The sequence below is a fragment of the Calidris pugnax genome, unplaced genomic scaffold, assembly GCF_001431845.1.
Source record: "Calidris pugnax isolate Ruff unplaced genomic scaffold, ASM143184v1 scaffold315, whole genome shotgun sequence".
Classification (NCBI taxonomy): domain Eukaryota; kingdom Metazoa; phylum Chordata; class Aves; order Charadriiformes; family Scolopacidae; genus Calidris; species Calidris pugnax.
In genome coordinates, this window is record NW_015091029.1 from 22,605 (window position 1) to 24,077 (window position 1,473).

The 1,473-nt window shown below is 61.6% G+C and overlaps 1 protein-coding gene across 3 annotated transcripts in view; it reads right to left on the minus strand.

The window, feature by feature from the left end:
- LOC106896262 (C-type lectin domain family 2 member B-like) overlaps positions 1-1,465 on the minus strand; it is a 3,618-nt gene extending 2,153 nt beyond the window's left edge. For all 3 annotated transcript variants that reach the window (XM_014956093.1, XM_014956095.1, XM_014956094.1), the window contains exon 1: positions 314-1,465. In XM_014956093.1, coding sequence (XP_014811579.1) covers positions 314-500 — 187 coding nt within the window. In that variant the 5' untranslated portion in view covers positions 501-1,465. The remainder of the gene's footprint in view (positions 1-313) is intronic.
- Positions 1,466-1,473: the final 8 nt, after the last annotated feature.

The following is a 1,473-nucleotide window of genomic DNA, read 5'->3' on the forward strand; positions in this document are numbered from 1 at the left end:
AGAGGCACCCGCTGCACTCCCGGTGCGGCAGATATACATTTACAAGGGCTGTAGCCAAAAGCAGGCATTAACCCCTGCAATAAAGTCGCCTGAGGGGATGAATAAAGGCGAAAGAGCTGGAGGTGTTGGTGGCCTGTGGGCTGAACATGAACACTCGAGGTGAGGCCTCACCAGGGCCCAGTACAGAGGCACCATCATCCTCCACATGTTCTTGCTGGAGAGGGAAGGGGAGAAGGGCAGAGGATTGGGCTGCGCAGGGACCAGGGGACACAGCTCCGTGGGGCAGGGAAGGAGGCAGCCGCTCCTCCCTTACCTGAGAGCACAGCAACAGCCACGGCCAGAGCCAGGACCAGAGCCACCAGCACAGACACCACCAGGACCCGTGTCCTTCTGCCTGTGGCCCCAGGCACCTTTGGATGGGGGGGAGCTCCTCCCTCCTGGGGACTCAGTGGCATCCCCACATTCCCATTGCTGCAGCAGAACCTGTTCCTCTCCCCCATGGCACCCTCAGAAGTGAAATCACTTTGTTCACAAGCAGCAGGATCTTGCCTCGTTCTAGCCCAGCTTGGATCCCGGCAGGGAAATGCCACCACCCGGCCCGGAAGGAAGGAAGGGAGGGAGGGAGGCAGGGAGGGATTTGGGAATGCTCCCTACCTGCACCCATCCAGAAGCTCACTCCTTCCACTCTCTGTGCTGAGGGACTCGCTGTTTATAAAACCCCACCAGAAGCCGGCCAATCAACGCGAGCGACTCAGGAGGAGTGGAGGGTTCAGACATCGATGCTTTGAAGAGACCCCCACCCACCCCCGGACCCACCCCGGGGCAGCGGCTCGGGGCACGGGCTAAGGGGAGCATCCGAGAAACGGTGCCGAGAATGGGGAGAAAGAGCAATTCTTTGCCAGGTTCAGCCGTCACTACTAATTAGTAGTGGGACGTTAGTAATTAGCGACGTGGTTCGGCGGCTGGAAGCCCCAAAGTGCTCAAACGTGCTGAGATTGGGACTGGGGCTGAGGAATCCAGTGTTTTTCCTCTGGGGGTGGTGGGACCCCAGCCCAGGTCGCCCAGAGAGGGGGGAGGACAGGTCACCCCCCTGTACGCCCTGGTGCCCCCCAGAAAGGGGGCTGTGGCCCCTCTGCCCGGCCCGGCCACTGCCGTTCATCTTTGGGGGAGGTTGTGGTGGCAGCGGAGCTGTTTTGTTTTAGAAAACATGATCTAGGAAACTGCCTGTTCCAAGAGCGGGACGCCCCCAACCCACCCCCATTTTGGCCTGGGGGGGGAGGGTGTTTCCCCGGTTGGAGGCAGAGCCAGGGGATGCCGCTGGCACGGAGCCCTCAGCCAGGGATGCTGCCCGAGCAGGGGAGGAGGGAAGCAGCTCCCCCCTTCCTTCAGCGACCTGGGTGAGGGGACGGGGCACCCACAGCTCGTTTGGTGGTGACACACGGCTGGGAAGAAGCGGGTGACACACCAGGAGGC